Raw genomic sequence first — 26,727 nt, 5'->3', positions numbered from 1 at the left:
ATTAGACAGCCCTCCTTAAAAAAAAAAATCATTGGCTCTGAACTTTTAACAGATATCACTCTAACTCCCAGACAAGAGAAGATGAAAATGGAAATAATCCGCAAAATGTATGCTAATCTGGATTGAATGTTTTCAGGGATTTGGGTTTAGACCGCAGCCATTTCGAGGGAGATAGTCTTTCTGATCAACGGGATTCGAGACATTGACCTCGCCCAAGTTATGTCTCGTCTTTTACGGCAAAAACTTTGCCGCCGTGCATCATTCACGCGCATGACTAAAAATGTTTCCTTTTCGTTTACGGTATGCGGTTTGAATTTGGTGACGATCTAGCCATCATCCCCTTCAGGAAAACAAAAGCCGCCCCTCAAATAAATGATGCCAGTTGATCAGATGCCTCAATTATTTGTCAAGTACGTCTTCCATCAGGACAAACGCCTCCCCTCCAATAGGTTGCACTTCATTGCGATGTTTTGAAAGACACATTTCACGTACAATAGGAAGGGATGTCATCAATTTTGAGCGTCAGACGAACCACACGTTAACAATTTCATACCGTCTCGTCTGGTCAACGAAAATTCACGTACATCACGTCATGTTTTCGTCATCAAAGAACCTTGTTTAGATCGTCATGGTCTCATTATCGTCATGAGAAAAATATTTTCGTCATCGAAGACAACACTGGTCCTAATTGAATTCACGGGAGACAAATGCGTGTTAAGCGGCAGGATAACGATGACGGCATCGTACTATTCACAGGGCAGCCTTAAGAAAGAAGGGGGGGGGGGTCTCTTCCCCACCGCCGGGCTGTTCTTCACGGCAGGGGAGTCGAAGGGGGAGGAGGGGCATTCCTCCTGGGGGGGCTTTTCTATCTACCGTTCTTTGTGTTCTTTCACATTGGCAGGAAGCAATAAAGCAATAAAAAAAAAACAGTCCCGACTAGACAAGTGTGGTGTACTTCCTCTTTTGACCTCAATGTGAAGGAGGGCGCTGTGAGACTGACTGTAGCCGTCCCTCAACTCAATTAATTGGGTGCGATATGTGTGCTTCAGATAAGACTTCCGCAAAAAATTTGAATAATGATCTTGTTACAGTTTAGTATTTAGCACTTATTTAATGGGAAATTTAGGCTTGTATAGTTGAAAAGAAATCGGATATATTTGCTGGAACCAGGAATTCAACTGACGTGAATTTTGTTAACCCTTCCACCCCTAATAAATAAATATATATATATATTTTTATATATAAGAAAAAAGTACCTGTGGGGTCAACAAGTTTTTATCTCGTCAGCTCTGTTCATCTCTCTTCAGCCACTTGTGTCTTCTCCAGGTGTGCCTCGTTGTCTTAGTTTTTTTTATTTAGTTGGCGAGTTTTGTTTCAGTCTGTTTGTTTCATTGTTGTCAAACGACCTTGCCTGTTTCCTGTCATGGAAAGAGACCCCACATGTTTTAGTTGTACTCATCCTGGTTTTTGGATGATTCATTTATTTTTATTTCTTTTATTAAACTTTTTCCAGCACTTCCACATTCCTCCATTGTGGGAGTAACAATTGTTCCCAAATTTTATCTCACTTTTTCTTGAGCCTTTTTCCCCCTAATCAATATTTTGTGTTTCTATCCTGCATTGCTGCTTTGCCTCCCGTGCTTCTCTGCATTTCCGTCGACTTTTGCCTCCACAATTCCATCATGAAAGTCTCAAACTATGACAGGACTGTACATGCCTTAAATGCGTGGATGTTTATGGGAAGCGTGTATCGGTGTTCAAGAGGGAGCACCTGTTGATCTTTTAAGCCAAAACCAAACTTTGTACGGTGCAAGGGTGAAATGATAAAAGAATAACTGCGCTTCTACTGAATGCCCGAGTGGCTCTTCAAATATTTTGAATCTGTAGTTCCTAATTTGATATAAACCATCACTATGAGGATATTCTTCACCAAGAGTATGCTCAGTGTTTTTCAAAAGAGAATAATAAGAAAAGTGAAAGGAAGTTCACGTAACGGCTCCGTTGGCCTTGAAGGGCTCTGGCCAGTCGATAGCGCTGCCGCTCTTTTTCTTTTATTGCGCTTCTCCGCCGGCCCGTCCGTAATAAAGAGGTGGCGAGAACGGGCGGCGAATATCTCCGCTGTCGCTCCTGCCGCAGCCGTTTCATATTGCGTTATAAATTCTTTATGAGGTAATATGATAGCAAATGCTAAAAGGCTGAAAAAGAACACGCCGGGGCAAAACAACTGCTGAGGTTGCAAATGCTGACGACGGGAATAACATTCGCTGAAGTCGCGAGCAAGGTGGCGGTTGAAGGTGGGAAATTGCTACCCTGTGCATTCTCACAAGACGAGAAGGAAAAAAATACAATTTAAACAATATTATTGTGCTACTCAGGAAAATAATGCTAATAGGAACGTAGCAAGTCATTTTCTACTCCGGCAAAACCAGCAGGAAATGTTCGAATATAATTGGCAGGTACTATTCTCAACGGGTATCGTGAAAAAGGATTCCCTGTGAAATTCAAGCTTGCATCGCTTTGGATTGTAGGATCAGCACAAGTTTTGAGTGGAAGATCAAGATTTGGTGGTTAAAACTCATTCTCGACCAGCCAAGTAAAAAAAAAAAAAATGGATCTTTGACGTCTTTAGCCGTCAATGGCAGTAAATGAGTTAATCTTGGTTTTTTCGCATTAATTATGAGAGAGGAAGTCGGACAAATTTAGGCACCTGACACTCAAAGAAAGAATGTATATGTTACAACTTGTTGCAGTAGGAAGTACAACATGTTTTAAATGTAGCAAAAGATCATGCGGTTCATAAAGTGAATAAGAACCGTACGGTAAATTAGCGTCGCTCACGGTAATGCCGTACTTGGATATATTTAGACAAATCCTTATTTTGACATCAAAAGCCATTCGTCAGTCTTGTTTTTGTTGCTTTGCAGTTTGTGGTGTCCCAAGAGCATCAAAACGGTCAACGTTTCTTTTCATACAAAGCTCGTTTTCTCCACAGAAACCAGTGGCAAACGCTTGGCAGGGATGACGTTCGCATGGCTTTAGAGTAACGGTGACATCTTCAAGGCTCGCACAAAATAGCAAATCTCAAGATCAGGTTTGTTTTGTGGGTCTACTGATGAGAGACACACCAACCAAATGTCATGTTGCTAACTGAAATTGGCTTTGAGGGTTGAATTTTTCAAACATGACAAGGGCGCTGGCCGGCCAATTTTGGCTCGGTCCAACCCGAAATGTACTAAATACTTTCAGGATGGGAAAGCCCTGAGAATTTCTTTGGCTTGCGAACAGACAAAGCAACTTGAAGAGTTGGGCGTGCATGAAAAGTTGAGCTGTCAGGCTTTTGGCCGTCCTTTGGGAGCGCAGCGGCACTTAATCAGCCGCAGCGTGAGCCGGCATCGCACAAACAAATGTGTCCGCTCACCGTCCGCCTCCCGCCGCCTTCCTCGCTGGCATCCTGTCCCGACTTATACATCCCAGGTGAGCGCTGACCATAAAGACCATTTCACCTTGCGCTGTGCCACTTTCCAGTTGATATACGGACACCCTCGCTGCCCTTTCCAATCGCTCGGATTCCGCAACTTTTAGTTCTTTGCGAGTCCTGCGTGCAGTTGAGGTCAAATTTGACCCATTTTCACATTCGACTGACATTAAGTGACCCAAACTGTACACAAGTATTCTTTTGTACACTGAGGTTATGTCTGCTAAAACGGATTTGAGATTTAGCCGTGCGTGTTAAATGAAGACGAATGGTGCAAATCTGGAAACAATAAATCAGAGTTATGAGTTTTTTTGAGTCAGTCCCCGTCGACGTTTCAAGTCAAAACCAACATCAAACGAAGAGAATAATATGATGTGTATTTATGACAACCACATAGCTTTGCCTTCAACAAGTCTTCTTAGCTCAATGCTAACGCTATCGGCAGGCTAACGAGTAGCATATTTGGATACAAATTATGAAGCAACACTTGGACAAACCATATGACAAAAATCTCAATGCAAATAAGCACCTTTTATTTATCTTTACTGCAGCTTACCAAGGAGTTTTGACTAGCGCTGTTGGGGGGGTGTCAGGACTAGTTTGTCTGTAAACAAGATGGTGTGCCGGTCGAAGCACAGGCAGGAAGGGACAGGACTCCAATGAGCGATTTAGTATCCTTTACTGAACTAGTCTTGTGAGCAAACAGACATTGATGGGCAAATAATAATATTGACTGATTTATAGATTGATTGATTGAGTCGGCAAATAAACAAAGGAAAATATGAATTAGCTCCAACTTTCAATATTGCAAATAATATTCAGAATATATTAAGTGAGATACACTGTCTAAACGTGAGCGTTCCAAAATATATGAATGTAAACAAATGAAGAGAAATAGCAGTATAACAGCACCATCTAGGGGCCACATAAATAACGACATTCAGTGACGACGAGGAAAGAACGACACATATGCAATACGAAATAATCACTCCTTCGTCGACGTAGCAAGGGGGCGGCGACCGTCGCGACCCTCGGAGACAACACAACATCCAATATGAAAAGAATCCATGTCCCTTAAGTCAAATATTAATGACCGCGAACGGCCGAAGCCTCATGCTAGCGGGCTAATGTGGCTAACCGATTCACGAGCACACAAATCGTATTTAACTCAACAATACGGGTAAACCAAAACGTACTTACGTGTAATAAACTCAAGGGTTAAATCAGCATCAATGAGGTAAGAAAGAAGCAAGTAAGGCTAATATTGAGCTGGACTGTAAAAGACGCACCTGACCTAAGCTGGAAACAGGAAAAAAAATGCATACAACAACGCGAGAGAACTAAGATGGAACGTGATCTCGCGGTAACTAAATTAAAGCGAGAACTGAGCCTTTACTCCAAGCGCCATGTAATTCTTGACGCGTAAGGACAAGTTCAATTGAAGCAAAAAATGGGTTATCATTTACCGTACAATATCATAGTGTTATTTTGCTTGAAAAAAAATAAATAAAAACGACACATTATTAGTATTGTGGCCTGCAACAGATTAATGGCATTTTGCATAAAATGTGTTCCTGGTGATTCTTGAAAACACTGAAAGTGTAAAACAGTGTATGCATGATCATAATTTCTAAATGTAAGGAGCAAACGTCACGCAGAAGTTAAGGATTAATCCTAAATCATATTATAAATGTCATCATTATAAATACTTTTTTGCGGGAAACCCCCACTCCTGCTTCGCCCCGGCATGCAAAGAGTTTTACAATGCCTGCGTGTGGAGGTTAACTGGACGACCAGATAACGCTCGACTGGGCTGGCGGTGCTAAAAGCCACCCCGAAAACACGGGAATGGTTTTTGCGGCACACTGACGCATCGTCGTTGCGAAAGGTAGGCGAAAATGGTACCTTGCGTTTTGGTTTCTGCTAGATTGTTCGGTTGCTTCGTTCGTCATCACCGTCTTTCTAAAATTATGGAGCGAGGACACATTGGTACCTTGACTGAACAGTTACAGCCCATGATTAGGAGAATAAAAAATTGGTATTTTGGCGTGTACAGTAGCAGTTCGGATCACGTCGACCAACAGCGGCAACGAGAGGCTCACCCCGTTGCTCGATAATCGGTCTCGCGGATCGGCATTTGAACCCGCAACCTCAGCCAAAAAGCAAGCTCAAAAACAAGCGGCGGAGCCACGTCGACGCGGACGTTTGACATTTTCCACTTTTCCCTCAGAATTATTTGGTGCGATTCAAACTCCCACCGGACGACTCCCGCGAGTCAAATTTGTGTAAACATGTCAGAAAGCATTGGGCAGAGTCGGCGGCCAATCAGTGGCTGGCGCGGGGCGGCGGACTTTCAACAAATTGTCTTGAACTGATTAAGAAGTCAGGTGACGTTTCACGCGGCGGCCCGACTCGTAAAGTCACGTCTGTGTGCGCCGTTGTGGGCATGGAAAAAAAAAAAAAAAAAGCATACTGGGCACTTTGTGTGATTTGTGGTGCCTGGGAGGCAAAGTGAATGTTGCGATGTGGAGAGGCGGAAATTGTGAAAGTGAAACGCTCCCCTCAAGGAGCGCACTGATTATGTGTTGGAAGTTGGAACGTTCCAGAAAAAATGTTCTACCCAATCATCACGTCTTGGGTCAAGCTTGATATGAACACGCAAGTTTCTTGTTGCGCTACGATCAAGCGTCCTTGTGCTACTTCCACATTCTCGAAAACTGACAAGTAGACATTGACATTGTTTGTTGGTTTGGTTGTATTTGATGTAGCTTTTGGGGCGAACATAAACATTCTAATAATCGTACAACATTACGGGATTGGGGTGGGGGCGTGAAAATTTCCCAATTGCTTCTGGAACATTCCGTTGTAAATCGTAGCCTTTGCTAGCACACTTAACATCGTCTTGCGTCTTCCTGTGTCGCAAATCAACGGCAAATATCCCGAACAGGAACCCTCATTTAAAAACTCTGCAACTTCTGGAAAAATGCTTCTGGAATGTTCCATGTTCAAATGCCTGCGAGTTGGCGGAGGTGGTTCGGTGGGGGTCGATGCGGGAAATTCCCATCTCGCCAGAAAAAGTGTGGCCATGTATCCACGGATCTGCATCGCCTACTGTGTAATTACCAGACGGGTGAAGCCACTTCAGACCTCACGCACACACACACACGCAGAGAGTATCAATGTCAATAGACGGCCGCGAATACGAGCTCCTCCGAGCCGATGACAAACGGCGTCAAGAAAACAGATGCTTCCCCCGAAGGCCGATGAATCACGTTGCATGTTATATTCATTAACGTGTCAATCTTACAATGAATTTTCATTCTGGGCTCGTAAATATCAGCGGCAATAAATTCTGCTCGAAATGAACTCGTGTAACACAAACACAGGCGGGAGAATAAGCTCCCGCCCCCCGCCACCATATATATTAACGTCGAGCTAAAGTCAAACACGGTGTCAAAGATGAACGCTGTTACATTTCTTCGGGAATTTTTGAGACGGATTTTTATTTTTATTTTTTTTGCAAGAAATGTGAGGATTGTAACATTCACTGATGATTTATGTAGGATAAGATTGTTTTGTTGTTCCAGAACGACGAGTGGCCACGGTTTCCATTTTTTTATTGAAAAATAAAATACATGCATCAAAAATAGAATATTGGGGTCAGGTTCTCGTTTGAGGGAGGGTGGAGGAGGACTCAAAGTGCAGAGAAGTGAGGCAAAGAGTATAAAATTGAAGAAACAAAAAAAAAAAGCGAACTTGGAAGAAATGAAAATATCATCAAAAATGAGAAAAGAAGGACTAGGACTTGCATGGATAAATGGCCCAAAAAATAATAATGAAAAAAATTAAATGAGAATAAAAATAAATAAATTAAACACAAATAAATTAAATAAAAAAATAAAAAAAATAAAATAAAATAAATTTAAATTTCAATAAATTAAATTAAAATGAAATAAAAGAAAAGAAAAAAATTAAATCGAATTAAATTAAAATAAACAAACATGTCATCGAGAAAAGAGTCAAACATTTAGCAAAACTATTAAAATATTGGGCAAAAATATGTTGACCAATGATTCGGATTCTGTGACGACAGATTTGTTGGGAATGTGTTGAAAAACGAGCAACTTCTGCCCTTCACAAATTTGTCATCAATTTGAATCAACACATCTGAGTAAGATTTTTATCATTTTCACAGTCGCTGTCATTAGCTAGTTTAATATTTTTACCATCTTAATTATGTCTTATTATATATTTTTGTAATATTCCCTCTTGAGTTTACACTTTCTTTTCCAACGTGCAACCATATTTTAAAATCTTTTTGGGCTATAATTAACGATACAAATTAAATTTACTTTTGTACTTGAGTACATTTGTAACTCGCTACTTTTTTTTTTACTTTTATTCAAGTGCAGAAGTGAAAACAGTTCACTGGAGTATTTCTTGCACAAGTCTCTGTACTCTGATTAAGTTCAGTGTGAGTGCTTTGGCACACATCCGTTCAAAAAGTATAGTAACTGAGTATTTGTACTCGGATACTGCCATTTCGTCAGTGCTGGCATTCGCGATGGTCCAGATGTTGGTCTGCGGATGGGCGCCTGGGATATACGATCCAGCGCTTATTAAAGTCAGCTTATGTGTAATTAAGCCTCCCGATGGCTTTTCGCTGGCGGCTCTTTTTTTTTTTTTTTTAAGCCCTCTCGCTCCGGCTGTCGCCCTCCTGGTGACGAGTGAGACATAAAAGCTTTTATCGGGGAGCGGCGGCGAAAAAAAATGACACGTTGAAAAGCGAGCGGCGGCGGCGGCCGTGGAGAGGACGCGTCCCCCGACCTGGTTATTCCTAAATTGTCCCCAATTTACCGCAGACACAAGTGGAAAAATGAATGTACTGTAATGCCCTCGCATGTGGGCAAGGAGAGCCACATGCGCAGACGCGTTTTCAGCCAAAATCTGCTTTAGGCCGCAACTCACACCCAGGCGCTCACCCGCAGACGAGTCATTCCCATTCCAAATTTTATATCCTTCTCTTTGAGTATAGCTCATTCAACTATTCTTGGAACGACTTCCAAGTTTCCAAAAATTCCCACACGCCCCAAAAAAAAAAAAAAGAATTTTTTTTTACTTCATCATTTAATATTATTCTCCTGAACTCCGCACAACTCATCAATATCGTTCTTCAATTTCATTGCGTACTTTTCGACACACAATTTCTCCCGAAATTGCATTCTTTATTTTTACGGAGAAGTCACTTGGGTACAGTTTTAAACGGTGGAGAAAATTGCATAATATGTCTCCGTTAATGTCCTTTACGTCATAAAATGAACTCCAAGTATGTTTGGTTCCCATGAACTCAACAAACGGCCGCACCTGCCACAACTAACTTTTTTTTTTTGCGCTTTCATCAGTGCACACCGCAATTGGCCTGATAAGTGCATTTTTTTTTTTTTGCCTTTCTGTTTACAATCAAGCCGCCGCTGCCGCTTCAGGGAGACGTGAGCAACTGCGAACAATTTGAATATATACGGGCAAAGCAGATTTGCCAGACCTCCGTCGCTAACATCAACAAGAGAAACAACAGCGTTCAAATTCTGGATCACGGGAGGGCAGATAAATGACAAATAAATCCTGCTATGAACATTAACAGGGATTCTCATTTGTTGCATTGATTTATTTTATTTTTTTGCCCCTTAATCAGGACATTAATTCAGGACAAACTATTTTATTTGTATTAATTTGTATGTGCTTTTCTGATTTCTCGATAACTGTAAACTGTTGACCTGTAGAGCGCATTTAGTCGTGTGTATGAGAGCATTTTCGTACTGTATTAGAACATTTCAGGTGTGTGTGAACATATTACATATTATTTTGCTACTAAATGAGCGCATTTCATATATCAGTGTGTGTGAGAGAGTGTGCATGGAGTAATAGGTCTGTCAATGTGTCAATAGTGTGTTTCTAGACGTGAGTGAGAGCTTTTCAGAAGTGCATGAGACCATTTCACAATGTGAGAGTGTTTCAGTTGTTGGTATGAGAGCATTTCTGTTGTGTGTTCCTGGGAGCTTCTCATGTGTATGTGTGAGACAACATTTCAGTAGTGTGTGAGAGCGTTTTCAGTTGTGTGTATGAGATGTAGCGCATGTGAGAATAAATAACGTGTGTGTGTGATCTTGTCAGTGGTGTTTATGAGACCATTTCATTTCTTTTTCAGAGATATATAGGTGTGAGAGAATTTCAATAAAGTGTGAGACTGTTTGAATCAAGTGTGAGAGTCGGTCAAAAGAGTGTGTGAGAGTGTTTCTGTAGTGGCCATGCCTGGGAGCTTTTCAGTGGCATGCATGTGTGAGAGCATTTCAATAGTGTATGAGTTTGCGTCAGTAGTGTGTGAGAGCGTTTTTGAAATGATTTATTACAAATGCAAACAACATAAGAAATTATTTATTTTTCACTAATGTGTGAGAGTATCACAGGAAAGATGATCACATGAGAGTATGTTTGAGTATTGTGTATGAGAAGGTTTTAGGAGAGTATATTAGACCATTTGAGTCGTATAAATAGGCATAAAAAAATTCTGTTGTGTGTCCTTGATGGCCTCTCATGTAGGGGAGTGCCACCTGGTCGCGGACCTGCGCTCCTCTCTCAGAGGGGCGCTGGGTAACAGGTTGCATACTGCACTTTGGTCTTAATTAGCTGCCCTGTTGCCGTGCCACGCACAAAAAAAAAAAAAAAAAAAACATAAACATGAAAAGCAAGAAATTGAACAGGCTCTAATCCAGCCACTTTTTTTTTTTCATCTTGCCGTTTATTTTTACAATCTCCAGCTGGACTTGGGTTGGAAGTGTGTGGAAGCAATCAGCAAACACACAAAGAGGTGGGTGTGAGGGTGTGTGGGGGGGGGCAGGGTTAGTTGGTGGGGGTTCAGGGAGGGTGCAAGAGCGAATGTTCACAGTTTCGTATGTGACTAAAAAGCCTGAGGGAGGAAGTGCAGAAATACATCGCGGCTCGCAGCAGCTCGCGTGTGACCACTGCCTCGAGCAGGGAAGTCACATTTTGTCCTTGGCTTGGCCCTCATGAAGACTTCAACTTCAACAAACAAATAAAATTAATACTAAAACTAATAAAATACAAACTAAAATGAGTCACTCTCATTTTTTTAAGTCAAAATGAAATCAAAATGAACCCAAATGAAAAATCCTGAACTATTACAACCAGGGAGATTGACACCAAAATGGATATTGGACCACAAATGGCGCAGCAACACATAGACTTACAATATAACCGTACTGATGGCCATCTTTTTTTTTTTTATCGTCTCCATATAAGAGTTATGTTACTGCAGCTTTCGTAACTATTACTCCAACTTTAGACTCACAGTAATTGTTTAACACTTTTTTTTGTTTCTTTATTATACTGCCCCCGGTGGCAGAAGGAGCAACAATGAATTAAGGATGATGCACTGTTTTTTGGATTTATATCATTAGAACTATATGTATTTTTTATAAAGCACAATATTACATTTTCCAATTTAAAAAGTGTTGTAGCATTTTTGTAAACTCGTATCTCAAGGCATCACGATACGCCTTTGAGTAATGTGCTGCTGCTGTGTGTCAAATTAGCAGCTGTTTGAAGATGTATAATTCTCATACGTGACACGTAAACATTAAATTCTCTATAAAGTGAAATTGAATCTGTCTTGTAAACATCCCACACTGCAGAGAAGCGAGTTGTTAACAAGCCTGCCAAATTTGAATGATTAAAAACCCAGCAAGTAAACACGTAAAATGAAGCTTTAAATTTGTGAAAAAGCAAGTACTTGTCTCTGCTCTCAAATAATTGCACTGAAACCATGCCGTGTCGAACAAATACCAATTCTACAACTTGGAAAATTCATACTACTTCATCCCACGTCTCTCTCTCATGCCCCTCCTTGCAGTTCCTTCTTTGTACAACGATAAGGCACTCTAAAGCAGCCACACTAGCCGACGATTCAAAATGAAGATGCATTTTTGGTGTTCAGGCGTAGACCAAATATGTAGATTGTATTTAGAAACAAAGCTCGGAATTGACTCGACGGGCCCTTTAATATGGACATCAAGGACCATTGAGTAAACCACCGTGACTCCGCCCATGGCTCCTCCCCCTGCTGATCTGATGGATGCGCGGCGCTTTCATGATTGTCCGAAACGAAACATCTCGGGGGGCCTCCCGGTGCCACCGCACCACCGGAGATAGAAGAAAATGGCGTTCACGCTTCTTCACAGGTCGTATATCAACATTAAAGCGTCTGACGGCCAGAAGCAGCAAAGCATGCTGGGACGGTGACACCATTTTGACGAATGGGGTGCTTCAATCGGACGCAGGCGTTATCCCGGGGAGAATATTTCATGTGATGTCTCACGCTGATGAAGTTGTGATTGAAATGTGGGCTGAGCCTCCATTTACTCGCAAATTGTGTGCGTGATTGTTACAAAGTTGTTGGCACCCGACAACTTGGTTGGGAAATCTGGAGATAAACCAGACGAGAGACGCACAAAAACGGCTGTTGGAACCTGGTTTGGTTTCCTGAAGATACGAACGATGGGGAAAAGAGAGCACAAGGAGCGAAACATTACAATTTCCTCTCTTGTGTGTTTGCTTGGAGAGGTCAGGTGGCGTTGTTTATTTGCCGAAGCCGCCGACAAAGCTCCCGCCTGAGTGCCCGGCCAGCTCTAATTAGCGGCGTTTGAAATGAGGCTATTAAAACCAATGACCTTCATTAAAGCGGTATTAAGGGACAGATGCCTTCGCCGGTGGGGGTCGGTGAGCATGGACGAGAGGGGGAGGGGCCAAGGGGGGGGTTCTCTTGTATAAACATCTTTCTATCTGAGAGCACCGCTGGGATTACAAACACCTGGACGCTGCAAACATTCTTAATCATGGATGAAATTCATTTATATGTTGCAATAATTGGCCGTAATTGTTTCTTTGAAGGGCCTTTTTGCATCTGGCTGGCATGTGCTTAAAGGAACAAGTGCCAAGTCCATATTTGGGGGTCCCACAGGGTTCCTATACGAGTACACTGAGAATCAAACAATAATTTTGGAGAATTTTTTTGGGACTGTAAAGTGATGCCTTGAGATACAAGTGACAAGACATGAATTTTTTTTTTCGTTTTGACCTCGAGGCAAACATTTGCAATACAAAACAACTTCAAGCTGTGTTTTAACACTTCCAGGTGATGTTTACAGTCAAACTAAATAAAAACATCAAAGTCATGCTGTCAAACATTTCTAAACACCTCATGTATAACATCATGTGGATATTCTTTATCCTCTGCGAAGAAAGGCCAATATTACTACGATTACAAAGGAGCCATTTACCAAGATGTCGATTATACTGCACCCTGGTGGTCATTTCGTGCACACCAAAAGGAGCAGCACACTGTCCATTAAAATGAAGCAAAAATATGCGGCAATAATTGTTGATCTTTACTATGCTTTTAAAATAAAACGCCATTTTAATAAAATCTTTTTTAACTGGCTGAAAGAATGGTCAAAAAAATCAGAAAATTAAACTTGCAGCTAAGGACACCTCTGTAATTTGTTAATTAGCTTGTCTTAATTTCTATTCAGGGTTTAGTACAAATCATAACTCATTCACGACCAGCCGAGTTAAAAAAAAAAAAATTGGGATCTTTGACGTCTTTAGCCGTCAATGGTAGTGAACAAGTTAATGATTGGATCCAATCATTTTTTTCTGTCGTTCTGCAAAAAAAATAAATAAATGTCATCCTATTTCCTTCCCTTCTGATCGTCCATCCTGTCCGAGTTTCCCTTTGACCAAGACGTCCAGGAATATCGGGTCTGGATTTGCGAGCGTTCAAATGTGTAGACACCCTATTTGCAGCAGCTTTCGCCCACGTGTGCCCCAGCCGGCCTGCTCGGAGGTGTTCCGAGCCGGACGTGCAATTCTTTTTAGGAATTCAAGCAGGCTACGTTTTAATCCAGCTGGGCTTCCACCTTTTTTTTTTTTTTTTTTTGGGGGGGCGGGGGCTGGCGGCCTGTTCGGTTCCATATGGGCCGCAGACGCACCACAAAAAAAACACACTTTAGCACGCACTTTGGCCAGACACGCACCCTCATACGCTCGGAATCCTGGGAATTAAGATTCATTACGCGCAATTTAGCTGTTGTGTTCTGCCAGTGTAGGACATGTGTGCGGAAGTGTGTGTGTGTGTGGGGGGGGGGGGGGGGGGGTGCACGTGTGTGTGTTTGAACAGGTACGCGTGTGGAATGTGAGGCGGAAACGACAATTTCAACGTGGCGCACAGGTGAATCCTCATTACTTAAGAATGCACCAACCTTTTGTTTTATTTTTTTTGCTTTGAGTTGCCAAGTACATTTTTTTGGCGCTCAGAAAACGTTTTTTTTTTGTTTTTTTGGAGAAATTAATGTACAATTTTAGTCATATCCGATCACATTTCAATTAAAATGCCCACCTCCCCAAAAATATTTTAATGGGAATTTCATCAAGGGGCCACTCGGATTTATAGTGAAGTTGTACACGTACTGTAGTTTAGAGAATTACTGCTTAACACGTTTACTGCCATTGATGGATAGAGACGCCAAAAAGTACTTTCATTTTACCTGGGCTGGCAGTGAATGAGTTTTAAGAGCGACATTGGATTCTTGTGCAACAAAATGCGTGAATTGATTCTCTATCCAAATGGCGCATCCCCTAACTTTTGTCGTCACAATCTTCCTGTGCCGACTCAAAGACAAGTTCCCATTGAAGTGACGATTATTTTTCCTGTCACTCCCTGACTGATGTACTCATTTTCACGGAGAGCCTGTCACTCAGTAAGTGACCCCAAACGCGCCTCTTTCTTCACCCCCCCCCAAAAAAAAACCATCCCCCACCCCACACACACACACACACACGCACTCACACAACCTTCCAGCTCATCCACAGTGAGTGTCGCTGACGCTGACAACGTCCCATCTGGAAGCTCTTCCCTGAGATGTTTCGGCGCTCTCGTCCTCCCAGGAGGCCTCCTAAGCCCAAACCTCACCTCTAATGATGTGAAAAAAAATATGAGCAAATCCCTCTCCCAGATCACTTTCGCCTCACATCAAAACGAGCGCAATTTGCAGAGGGATCCTTCATGTTTTTTTTTTCATCATTTGGCATTCTTTAACACCTCCTTCGCCGCTGTGTGAAAAGGTCAGAAGAGCGAAAGCCACCGTGACCCGTGCCAAGTCAAATTGTCATCAAGTCCGAGAAAGACAAGAAGAAAAGAGAGCATAAAAAGCAAACAACCTCAGCCCGACAACCGTCCCGATTTGAACCTGATTGTGGTACCAAGTTGTAAAGGAAGTGAAAGATTGCAAGAAGCAATATCAAAAAAAAAAAAAAAAAAAGAGTTTTGGTGACTTGGGCAGAAAACAAGGAGAAACGTGAGAATAAAAAGTAACAAAACAAAAAAAGCCAACAAGCTCACTGGTTGGCATCTGGCTGCAGAACAGAATAGTGCATGCTACTGGTCTAATGAAATCTGCCCGGCAACATGAGCTATCTGAATTCTGATTGGATAAAAACTCTCACCTAAAAATTCCACACTACGATATAATATGACATCAATTTGAAGACTATGATCATGATTTCTTGATTTAATCCTAGCCCAGCAGAGAAGGCCTTGACCGCCCACCACTGACATGAGCCAACAACCTGAACCGTTTGAATCTGGTTGCGGAACTTGATGGGCACAAAGAGCAACACTGAAGACAACAACACCTGTTGGAACCAAAATGGGAAACCTGGGATGAAAAAGAGGACAAAAAGCCGTAACCCAAGTCCATAATCTCGGATGTTGGAACATGGTTCACAGAACCTGAGGCGAAACAAAGAACCAGAACATAAAGCAACAATGCAAGACAACAACCGATCCGAACGGCTTTTTGCTAAACAACAACACAGAACACAAAAAGTAATAACTCGGGTTCGTCGCTGAAGATCTGCTTCCAGTTATCTCGCCGCAGTGTTCCCGCCGGATGGCTACAAAGCGACGGATCCAATTTCAGGAGGTGTTTTTAATGCAACCCAAAGCGAAACATGTTTCCCGATTGGAGAACAAACGTTGCGGGATGTGGCGTTGTTGCCAAAAGGTGACCGGCGCTTCAGAATCTTCGTCTTTCCAAAAACAAGACCCCTGCGATGTCTCCTGTTACCAGCCTGACAAATTTTTTTTTTTTGGGTGCCATCTAGTGTTTCAACTTGTTTGGAAACATTTGGGACAAACAAGCACTTGGGTTTCCTCAGAACTCCAGAGATGAAGAGGATGTGAAACAAAAGGTGCATGGGCCAATCGGTCAGTGCGGTCAGCATTTTAGAAGCGTTTCAGAATTAGAGCTAAGAATCTGGACTTAATTATTTAGACGGAGAACCTTCAGACATTCTACAGCTAGCTCGGTTGCTTTTAGCACGACACTTTAGCGATGGGAGGATGGACGGACAAGTGGAATTTTACTCACTCCATACATCTGTTTTTGCTCTGAACACGTTGGTGACGCTAAGCTAACAACTAACACGGTATTCAATTTTAATTCAAATAAGGAACACAGATTTAGAAAATCTATTTGCTACAGTGGACATCGCTTGATTGTTCAATTGATAAAAAATTCACTTGCCGCCCACCGTATATATATCACATGTTTTAATCTGTTTGTCAACTTCGCCACCAGAGAGCGTGAACGAGAGCTCCAGTGCGGGAGTTAATGTGTCTGGAGTCCCGTGCCAGAAAATAAGTCCCGAGATGTTCTGGTCTCAGCAGTTTTCCTGCTTTATTTCTAACAAGCACGTAATTTACGAGCACGTGAAGGTCCCGACGGGTGCGGACGCTCATCCTTCAGTCTGACGCGTGACTTATGAGATCAAGGCCGATGTGTAGCTCGGTATCTCCGAACTTCCTGATTTGATCAGCCCTGCGGAGGACCGCCGAACGGGGCGCAATAAATCTGTCGCCGGAGCGTTGAGGGGAGTGTCAGACATTTCTCATCTTTTTACGAAGCACCGGCGTGCCAGTGGCCTTCTTTTGCTCCTATTTCGGTTAGCTTAATTTGTTTTGTTGCGTAATAACAAAAGCCCATTTCAGATTTGTAAACGACTAAAAACACTGCGAGCGAGATATACTCCGAAGGTGGAAACCTGAAAGCCGACCGATGACCTTGCCTTTTCCACTCTTCTGCTTCTGTGTGGGCGACTGACACACAGGATGCATGTGTGTGTGTGTGTGGTGTGTGTGTGTAGTGCGTGTGGAGTCACGGTCAACAAGACACGAACAACAGAGTCATTTCATTTGTTTGACTTCCTGCGCAAGATGTGTTTGGCCTCAGCAGCTGCTCGCCATCACAACATTGTGTACATGTTCCTTTCAAAGTAGACTGCGTTAGGTTTCTGAATAACGGGTAGGGTTTTCATTTTGGGTTAGGGTCTTTAAAGTAGCGTTTCAGGACAGGGTTTTGAATTCGTTTTGAGGTTTTTTTGGAACCCAGTTTGGGGGTTTGAACATCGGTTAGGTTTTCAGATGGGGGAAATAAGCCTGGGTTAGGGTTTTAAAGTAGGGTTTGTGGTCTGGATTAGGAGGTTAGGGCTTCAAAGTAAGGTTTCAAGAAAGGTTTTAAACCATGGTTCGGGTTTGCGGGTCGGTTTTCAAGTCAGGGTAAGGGTTTTTAAACCAATGTTTTAAGCCAAGGGTTTTGGTGTGAATATAGGGTTGCAAGGTTAGGTTAGGGCTTCAAGTTGGAGTTTAAAGCCTGCGTTAGGGTTTTAAGCATTCACATCATGTGCATGCGTGCGCGTGCGTGCGTGGGTGTGTGCGCGTGAGTGTGTGTGTGTCTGTGAGGTCTGGGTTCAGTGGTTAATTCACAGGCCCCAGATGCAAAACCTCGTCCAAAGGACAAAGTGAGTGGGTGGGTGAGGGGGGGGGGGGGGGGGGGTGCTCTCACCGCAAAAGTTAGCACCCCTTCTAGTGTTCACGTGTGTGCATTTGCGTGTGTGTGTCACAATTCAGTCGAGCGTAGCGCAAATCAGCACATGAAAGGTGGGTGGGTGCATACCCCCCCCCCCTCCTACACCCCCCAGTCACCGACAGGAAACAGGCCCGGGTGGCGGCGGTGTTGTGTTACGGCCGCAAACGGGCAAATACAAAACACGAGCGAAGAAAGTGAGGACAAAATGATGTCAGACGTCGCTCAGATGACGACAAATGGCACAACTTGACTTTGCTCATTCGCTCGTTCGTGTTTATAGTAGGTTGGGTGGTGTTAGGGTTTCAAAGTAGGGTTTCAAGACAGGACTAGTGATTCAAATTAGGGTTTTAATAAAGGGTTAGCATTTCAACGTCAGCTTTCAAGCCAGGGTTAAAGTTTGAAAGAAGGGTTTTATGTCAGGATTAAGGTTTCAAAGGCGCTTTCAAGGTAGGGTTTCAAGCCATGATTGGGGTTTCAAATCAGGATTTTAAACGAGTTCTAGCAATTCAAAGAAGGGTTAATGTCGTAAAATAAGGTATTTGAGAAAGAGTTTGGGTATCTAAGGAATAAAAAGGGTGGTGAGTTTCGATGTCGTTTCAAGCCAGGGTTAGCATTTCAAAGTTGGGTTTTAAGGCTGAATAGGGTTTTAAGTAAGGTCACAAGTCCTCACTTCGTAATAACTTTAAGTCCACCTGCACCGTCTAGTCGCGCCGCGTCACAAGTTCAACGTTGTTGCAACTTGACCTTTGAACCTTTACCTACTCGTCACATAACAAGTGACCTTTGAACCTCCTTGGCTGTGGGTACGTGATGTCTACCTGTTGCCACGGCAACACCTGCCGCTGCTGTGCGTGCCAGCGCTTGGCTGTAAAGTGGCGCTTGCGGCGGCATAATGACAATCCGTGGAAAAGCGGTGCGGCGCATGCGAAGAGTTGGAAGAGAGAGAGGGGGTTTCAGGGGGGCGGTAAAAGTGAGTTTTCCACTCCAAACGTGCAATTAAAGGCACGCACACACGCACGCAGTGCTGCGAGGGATGCAAAAGGGTTCAAGAGAAGCGGAGGACGAGACGAGGGAGGTGAGCGACGACGTCATGGCCGGCTGGGAAAGTCCCAAGACAAAAATGACATGTTGCCAAAGCCAGACGCAAAAGTGGGAATGTTGCCGACAGATAACACAACAATACTCACGCTCGCGTGCTACCGTAACACACGACGCAAACAGTTTCATATACTGCACCGCACGTCTAGTGTATTTCTACACGGCACACTCACCAACAAGAGTGTCAAACGCAAATACACACAATAATAAATAATTATTAAAAAATATATAGATATATAATAATTCAATCCACCATTCAAGCCCATGTCTTGGAGTAGCAAGAAAAAGTGTTGCTATTATCATATGGAATGTAAAATGTTGTCATTTGGTATAGCATCGCGGGCCAAATATAATTACATGGCGGGCCAAATTTGGGCCGCCGGCCAGAGTTTGACACCTATGCTCAACAATATTAGTTATTTGCTGATATTCTGCACTACACTTTATTCGGCTGCAGTATGCTGGGGAGAACATGCAAACTCCACACAGGAAGGCCCGAGCTGGAATCCAACCCGCGACTTCACCGGTCGTCCACCGTACCACCATTTGAGTGGGCGGTTATATGCAGACTTTCACAATTTGCAGGAGTTTGATAGATGTGAGCACTCTTTTATTGTTCGTATACATGAGTTGCTGCACCATTTGTGTTCCATAAATTGCTTGAATTGGAACCGTTCTGATACGACCTGCTGCTATTACACTGTACTTACTGTACAATTTAAACAAACACCACTGACCTTATCCCCCATTCGAACGCTTGAGTGGCAAGACTTTTTACAACATGTTGGCGAGCATCTGTGGGAATGTTTTTATTTCTTTTCCAGTCGAATCCCAAACAAGCAAACACAGACGACATTGTGCTCACAGCGGCTGGCGGGATGAAGGTTCGGACCTGGCCGCATCTTCCATCATCCCTCCGTGACGCAGACGCGGCCGTGTCCCGTAACCAGAACACGGCACACAACAAATCCTCCCACCGCACGGCGCACAATTTATTGACAAACACGACGGCATCTTCTCACACAGCTAAATGCGGCGCGCTGATGCACGGGCTGCTGGGAAGAGCAGATCACAGAGGCACCTTAGCGTGACGCCGCTCGGCCCCAATGAAAGGCCTCAATTAGCCCGGCCCAGAATAGAAGACAGATTAACAACAAGACGCAAACACTTTTAATCAGCGTCTCACTAACATGCCATTACATGAACTCATCAAAAACGCTGGAGGACAAACATCAAACGGGACTTCAAGTGAAAATATGTCCATGTTTACCGAAGCGTATTGTTGCCACACGAACAGAAAAAAAGAAGCAGTGTCACATCATTGTCGGAATGTTTGTTGTGACGACGCGAGATATTTCTCGTTAAAATGTTTTCAATGTGAAATTATTAAATGATACGTTTTCACATTGTAATGCGGAAACGCGTTATTTCAAGATATGACACGTGTATGTTCTCATCAACTTGTTTTCAAGTTAGAAGGTGAATTCATCACATTATTTTGTGACAATATTTTCAAGTTATGATATGAAATGAGCATTGAGCTTCAAAACGTTTTGACATAAAGTGAATTTTGAATTTAATGCTATAATGTGAAATCAGCACATTATTTCATGTGCAGGACTCGAGATTCCAATTTCACACGTAGGCCTTCAGTGAAATCCGACTTAGTCCGACTTGAATAAATCCCCCGCATATTGTCATCATTTATGACACCACGGCTGGAGAAATAATATCCAGAAAGACATTTACACAGTACTGAGTGAGTGTTGGACAACCTAGCTTTAGTTAAAAACGGGCAATTTGCAATATCGTTCTGTACACATTTGAACAAATATAAATTAAATACTCACAATACTTATAAAAAACAAAAAAACAAACACAAGGCACCAAGGTCCACTTTGGAAAAGTTGTGCGGTACCGTTTTGCCTTTCAGACAAAACAATCGACCATTTCAAAATGTTTGTAAACAATAAGCGCCAAGGTACTTCTGGGTGGCAGAAAAGCAAGTGACTATCGCTGACGTGAACTCAAGACTGGGACAAAAACTTCAGTCAATCAGCAAAAGTTGAGACCCTGAGAACAGGAGTGGGCTAACTCCGTTTTGGTCAATTTGAAATGAAGTGTCGGAATAAATCAAATCTTTCAGATGAATCCAAGCCGGGCGGCAGTCCTTATTCGTCACTCGTTACTTTTCCTGATTTCTTAGTGCAACACTGGGCCAACTCAGCCCATGAATAAAGACTGCGCCTCTCGCAAACACATTTCAGAATGTCAGGTTCAGAGATGGAGAGACTTGATGGATGTTTCAACCACTATTGCACTTAAGTCAATTCATTTGCACTCATTAGCATGTTTAGAATATCTGAATTTCCAGGACATGCAGTAGAAAGGATTGTTTACTCACGTAAGCTCCGTCTCCTGTCACCCAGAAGTTCGTGATGTCCTGGTGAAAAGGTCTACCCACGAGCGCCTGATGCTAAGGAAGTTAGCATTGCCGGCCATTTTGTTGATGCAAGCTACAGATTGATCTCGATAACTGTCATTCCACGGAGCAAGAAGCACCATTTTAGGTAAACAAACAAAAAAAGATAAATAACAAAAACAAGCAACATCTATTTGTATGGTGTACAAAAAAAAAGCAGCTTAAAAAAAAAAGAAAAAAGTCCATCCCGAGATACATTCGTTTATCCATCCGTCTCTCCGTGGACGTTCTCCATGTGCACTTTGAGGTAGTCGTTGCGCGTGAACTTCTTGTGGCAAAGCTGGCACTCGGCCATGGGCCGGTTGGGGTTGTGTGTCAGCTTGTGGCGACTCAGCATTTTCTTCAGGCTAAAGGACAGGTCGCACACCTGCGGGGACAACCACAGAAAAAAAAAAGGAGGGAATTCAAATCGTTTCTAGCAAATAGCATGCTAAAAACTTGCGAGGACTTATTCATTTTATTCAGATTGAAAGGCCGGATGGGTGAATGCCAACAGTTAGCATGCAAACAGCTAGCATGTTGCTTTGGTTATCGGCTTTATTTTTGTGGGCTTCTACTTCCTGCATTTGCTCCCTATTCGTTCTATTTTCAGATGCAGCTTTTTGTCGACAACAACGTTTTGTTTCATTACACCTAAAATGCTTCGTTAGCCGCCATATGCTTGTGACTTGTGTTCCATGTGCTCCATTTTTAACAAAAGAGTGTGTGTGTGTGTGTGCTTGGTCGTGGATAATTTCTCCCTGTGATCATGTCAGTGTGTTTACAGGAGATCAGACCCTGGCGAGATCGCTATCACTTGTGGCTCCACCTCACATCTGGACTCGCTCCAGAGCATCCCTCAAACGCACACACTCGCAGACGACCACGATAACAACTTAAAGTACAATTCAATACAACTTTATTTATAAAGCACATTTCACAATAGCTGGAACTGTAACAAAGCACTTAGTCACAATTATGCTAACAACCTGCGTGAACCCATTATATTACATCTTAGGTTGCTAAAGCCTAGCAAAAATGTGCTTGTAATTGGTTCTTTCTCACAGTTAGCATGCTAACAACCGATGTCAATCTGGGAACAAATTGTGCCGACAGGTGCTAAAGTTCTATTGAGATGGATGAGTCGAATGCTAACACCAAGCGGGCTAACAAGCTGCAAGGACCGTCCACGTTTTGTCATCGTAGGACTTTGTTTTTTTTTTTGTTTTTTTTTTTCCTGTGGGCTTGACGGGACTCTAAGCCAAAGGACTTTTGTAGCGTGGAGGTGAGGGATACTTACGTCGCACTGGAAAGGCTTTTCTCCCGTGTGCGTCCTCATGTGTTCATCGAGCCCTCTTTTCTGACTGAAGGCTTTGTTGCACTCGCTGCATTTGTACGGCTTCTCCTGCAAAGCAAACACGCGCACGAAGACAATCGTTAAAAAATGCTACACTCCGGACCATGTCATTGTTTTTGTGGGCTATTCCGAGAGGTTCTGTTGTAGTTGTTTTTTTTTGTTTTACACATATTGGCTGCTATCATGAATAACAGTCAAAGGAAAATGGCAGTGAATAGTGGGTAAAAATATGCAAAGCTGCAATGTTAATTGTATATAGTATTAAAGAATAAAAGCAAAAACAGTCAAGTTGCAGAAAAACCAGTAAAAAAAATTTTCTTGTTAGTGTATGACATATCCCCACATTTGTAGTATGGTAGTAGGACAACTACATGCTACTAGTGAGGCAAACCTGTGCACAAGTTGACATCTGCTCAATGGAAAGCCATTTGAGCATTTATTCTAAATCTTTGATTTCCATCGAAAGATCATCGTACTTTACTAAAAGGCCTGAAGCTTAAGCAGTCGAAAAATGTTACTAGTAAGACAGTCATTGCACTAGTGGCTGAATTGTCTTACTAGCAAGGACGAGGAGTGTACTATCACAGGGATATTAAGAATATGTGATGAACAGTCAAACTAACTACACCGCGCTTCCAGGAAGAGATTTGAACGCATTTCGGCACGCCTGTACCAAGATGGCTCCTTCACCTCAGTCAGGATGTGGCTGACATGAGCAAGCCCACCCACGCCCTGATGAGATGCCGCTGTTAGTCGTCACAGGTGCCCTTAAGTTGCTGTGGGTCCGATAGCAAAGGCGATGGGCATGTTTAGAGGCGGGTTGTCAAGGCAACGGGGGTGAATGCAGGAAGTTGAGGGCCTGGGAAAAAAGCGCTATCAGGTGGGCGGGGCACGGCTGACACAGGATACAAAAGGCGGTGTGTGTGTGTGGGCGTGCGTGCCCAAAGGCAGCATATAGAAAATTGAAGGATTTTAAGCCTACTTTGACAATCTTTAACATTTATCATTTATTTACAGAATAGAAATATTCATAGCTATGCAATTCTATTATGACCAAAAGATGTATAATTGGTGGAAGGAACAGCAGGCCGCAATTGGACCCCCGGGCCGTATGTTTGAACTCATTGATCACGTCTTTTGGCCACGAAGAAGGTTAAAGTTGAAGGGTCAAGAAACACATGGACGCGGGGCTTTTAGCGTCCCCACAATGCATGGGTGCGTGTGACCCCGCTAACGTGCAACATCTGTACCTGTTGACCTTCACTCTGCGCCAGCTGTTCAGCCAGGTGACCTTTGACCCAATGGAAAAGGCACAGCCGAGAGTCTTTGTTTGTTTACAGGGGAAGAAAAGCTGACTTCCTCGCGTGGCGTCCTCGTTTGTAAAGCCACATGCAAACAGGAAGTGGCCACTCGGGGGCTGCAGGGTGTCAGACGTCAATCTAATTGTTGGTTTTCTACACGGAGCTGGGTGTCAAAACTAGTAAGCAGTTCATCAGCTTTCCAGCGTGTTATCCATCCAGTGTCAAAGGAGAACGTCCGAACCAAACTTTTGATGTTGTAATTTCCTCCCAAAAAACACACTGTTGATTTTACACAAAAAAGCAAAAAAAAAAAACAATAATGACAGTAGTAAAATAAATTACAAACTATTGATATTACACTTTGAAGCAAAAAAAAAAAAAAAAATTACAGGATGTCGCACCAAGAGTTCTTAAAAAGAGGAGGAGAGGTCAGTACAGAATTGATTTGCCTGAAACTTTTCAACTTTTGTTTGGGCTGGTGCTTTTGTTGTAATTGCGCGAAGCGTGCGGTCGCGCAGCTTCTCATTACATCCGGAAGTGTCCTTTCATGAGCCTTTTTAAACACACATGGCAGCATGCGCTTGTCTTTAATTGAGGTTGACGCAGGTCACTGTTGAAATCAAACAAAAACATTTGTGCTGGATGACCTGCCGTTGGCCCGCCGAGGCAGCTTTTAATATAAACGTCTACTCGTTGCGCCACCGCCGAAGCCACGCGACCGGTTTAAAAAAAAAAAAAAAAAAAAACATTATTAAAAAGCGCCTCGTTACACCGGCCATTCAAATGTGTTTCATTCGGACTTGGCGCTGATGTGGTTTTGTGGCCAAACGCAGACGACAAAGCATAACCTTGATTCATGCGTGCTAACGTTAATAGCGGAAGGAGCTTGCCAAAATACAGTGATTATCGCAGGGATGCGTGAAAATTCTGTTTACGTGACAAGATGGAAAAGCTACCGAATGCCAAATGAAGTGGAAAAAAATGGAGCCTTAAAGTCAAACATTTTCTTTTTATACAGTGCAATGCTATTTTCTCGATTAAAAAAAAACTGCTTGGTCTATTTATTAAAAAAAAAAAATATATATATATATATATATATATATTTATTTATAATTTGTTTTTTAATTTTTGGTTTCAAGGTTAACGTTAATTTTTAGGGTTACAACCAACATCGGCAAAGGCATCCTTGCAGAAAAAAACATCATAAAATGCAATAGAACGGTATGCACGCTAAATGTCTTGATTAGTTCCATGCTAGCCTTCTGTTTGCAGATATTGGTGGTACTGACCCAGTGGGAGCTGCACACACCTCTCACCACGCTGTCTCAAAAAAAACATGCCACCACGATGCTGTAGATGAGCCCAATCGGAATAAACTTACGACAGCTAATCACTGGAAATGTGCTTTTCTGGTAAGCAGTGGAGAAAAAAAACTTGATAAAACACAGGCAGCAAATCTGGAACGAGCATGCCAATTTTAGTTTTAATCAGCATAAGAATCAAACTCAATAGATTTATTATTATTATTTTCAAATTGTTCCCCAGTGGCTGTATTTTTTTTATTTTTTTTTTGTATGTTTTAATAGCGCTTGTCAGCTTTTGCGCCTGAACTCATCATTCGTTTTCCTCAAACCAACGGTGACTTCATCGGGCTGTGCCGCTGAAGCGTTTTGGAGCGTATTTCACCGTGAGCAAAGGCAGAGCGGGCGGCTGGGAGTCGTGGAACGTTCACCAGCTAATCAGCGGTGCACTTGAAAATGACACCTGCGTGTTCTGGACAACGTTAAAAGGAAAACTCACGTGCGGAGTGAACTGTGCTGACAGGATCCGACTGTCGTGGTCTTTAATGGACAACCACGCTCACAGGACCCTAAAGAACGCCATGTTTTTAAATATAAAAAATAGCAAAAAAATAAAAGAATTTCGCTGAACTTAACTCGTTGACTGCCATTGACGGCTAAAGACGTCAAAGATTCATTCTCGTTTACTCAGCTGGTAGTGAATTAATCTTGACTGTATTTGCCTTTTTCATCACACTTTGCTCACTTTCAGCTGCTTGGAGATCTTTTCATGGACGGCTTAGAAATGATTTGAATGCCCTTTTCTGGAATTTATTGTCTCCTTCTGCTTCAGCGGAGTGAAATTCGTTGAAGTACAGCTCTTGTACTGCTACGCCAAGTTGACGTCACGGACCTGACTCGTGTTTTTCAGATGTCAAGCCCTATTTTAATGGCCGTCATCCGCGTCTTCTTCTCAGCACTCATTTTCTTTGGACCCATAGTTAGAAAATAGAAATTTGACAAAATACATGCAAAATAAATAGAACATTCCACACAGATGCTTTTGCTGTGAGCGAACCATGTGAGTTGTTGGTGGCTGGATGTTGTGAAGTTTCACATTTTTGCTTGCAACACAAAGCAAAACCAAATCGAGTGGCAGCGCGAAATGTGGAAAAACTCCAATTTTGGCTACCAACATAATGGCTAAATCCTGGAAGTAGTCGTGAGAGATTCCTGGAAATGATAAAATGCCCACTTCAAACTAAAATCTTTTCAAGCATGCTTCTTTAAGACTTTGTAAAAAAAAAATCCAGGTGGCACTCAATATATAAAAAAAATAATAATAAAAAAACTTTAAAATATGTTAGGCATGGGAACAAAATGATGACTGAATTTTCCTTCCTGCTCCTCCGTGACTTGACTTAACATTCACACGCTCGCATTAAAAAGTTCACAGTCGCCTTGTTGAGTCGACTGTTTACGAAATGGGTAAACATGGGCTACTTTTAAGCATGTCAACATTTCGCTCGACTCAGAGACGGCAGGTCTGGCTACTTTCCCCGAGCTTGTATATACTGCGAATGTATATATATGTATAATAGGGAGGTTTTTGTCACAGAGGACATGGGTAAAAGCTAAACACGTACAGGATAAGCGACTTCCCACATGTATCGACCCACACGCTACTTTTTTGCGGCTCACTGGAAGCTTTATTGGGGTAAAATGTGTGGTGAGTCAACGTGAATCACGACGAGT

The 26,727-nt window shown here is 42.6% G+C and overlaps 1 protein-coding gene across 2 annotated transcripts in view; it reads right to left on the bottom strand.

Moving 5' to 3' along the window:
* Positions 1-26,727, bottom strand: part of prdm5 (PR domain containing 5) — an 80,055-nt gene that overhangs the window by 26,307 nt on the left and 27,021 nt on the right. Inside the window, exons 15-16 of one of the 2 annotated variants that reach the window (XR_015846274.1) lie at positions 22,335-22,439; positions 20,978-21,422 (exon numbers count right to left, since the gene is read on the bottom strand). Coding sequence is in view for 1 of the 2 variants with exons in the window: in XM_088312530.1 (XP_088168656.1) it covers positions 21,258-21,422; positions 22,335-22,439 (270 nt within the window). In the remaining variant the exon portion in view is untranslated. Of the gene's footprint in view, positions 1-19,369; positions 21,423-22,334; positions 22,440-26,727 lie in introns of those variants that run through there. The other variant, XM_088312530.1, reaches the window with a different exon arrangement.

The sequence above is a fragment of the Idiotropiscis lumnitzeri genome, chromosome 13, assembly GCF_059441095.1.
Source record: "Idiotropiscis lumnitzeri isolate Australia: NSW breed Sydney's pygmy pipehorse chromosome 13, RoL_Ilum_1.0, whole genome shotgun sequence".
In the NCBI taxonomy this organism is placed as follows: domain Eukaryota; kingdom Metazoa; phylum Chordata; class Actinopteri; order Syngnathiformes; family Syngnathidae; genus Idiotropiscis; species Idiotropiscis lumnitzeri.
The sequence above is the reverse complement of the archived record's forward strand: the minus strand, read 5'-3'. Positions and strand labels throughout refer to the sequence as shown.